Source organism: Eimeria mitis, genomic scaffold, assembly GCF_000499745.2.
Source record: "Eimeria mitis Houghton genomic scaffold, Emh_scaff1251, whole genome shotgun sequence".
Classification (NCBI taxonomy): Eukaryota; Apicomplexa; class Conoidasida; order Eucoccidiorida; family Eimeriidae; genus Eimeria; species Eimeria mitis.
The window spans coordinates 7,209-7,739 of NW_013568441.1; the positions used below are offsets into that span (position 1 = coordinate 7,209).

General features: G+C 59.5%; 1 protein-coding gene across 1 annotated transcript in view; it reads right to left on the reverse strand.

Moving 5' to 3' along the window:
• Positions 1-531, reverse strand: part of EMH_0032960 (50S ribosomal protein L1, putative) — a gene marked incomplete at both ends in the record, with an annotated part of 2,998 nt that overhangs the window by 1,508 nt on the left and 959 nt on the right. Inside the window, one exon of the mRNA XM_013494694.1 lies at positions 1-501. Coding sequence (XP_013350148.1) covers positions 1-501 — 501 coding nt within the window. The remainder of the gene's footprint in view (positions 502-531) is intronic.

Below are 531 nucleotides of genomic sequence, written 5' to 3' on the forward strand. Positions count from 1 at the left end.
CCCCTCTTGCTGCTGATTTTCTTCCTGCTGCTTCCTCAGTCTTTGTCTTTGCTGCTGCAGCAGCAGCAGCAGCAGCAGCAGCAGCAGCAGCTAGCACAGACTCGCCTGCATGCAGCTCCTCTAGGAGCCTCCACCTGCGGCCTTGGGGCTTTCTGTGTGGCGGCAGCTGCAGCAGCAGCTCGGGGGTTGCAGCAGCAGCAGCATCTGCTGCTGTTGCTGCAGCAGCAGCAGCAGCAGACTCAGCAGCAGCAGCAGCAGCAGCAGCAGCAGGATCCACAGGACCGTATATATACTGACGATGCCAATTCTGCTTCTTATCTGCTGCTCGTTGCTGCCCTATTGTGAGACGCTCTGCTGCTGCTGCTGCTGCTGCTGGTTCTTTTTCTGCTGCTGCTGCTGCTGCTGCTGCTTCTGGCGGTGGTGCTGCTGCTGCTGCAGCAGCAGCAGGAGCAGCATCTCTCCCATTTATAACGCGCAGGGGTGGGGGGCCCCGATAAGTTGCTGCGGGGAAACGAAGAGATGCTGCTGCTG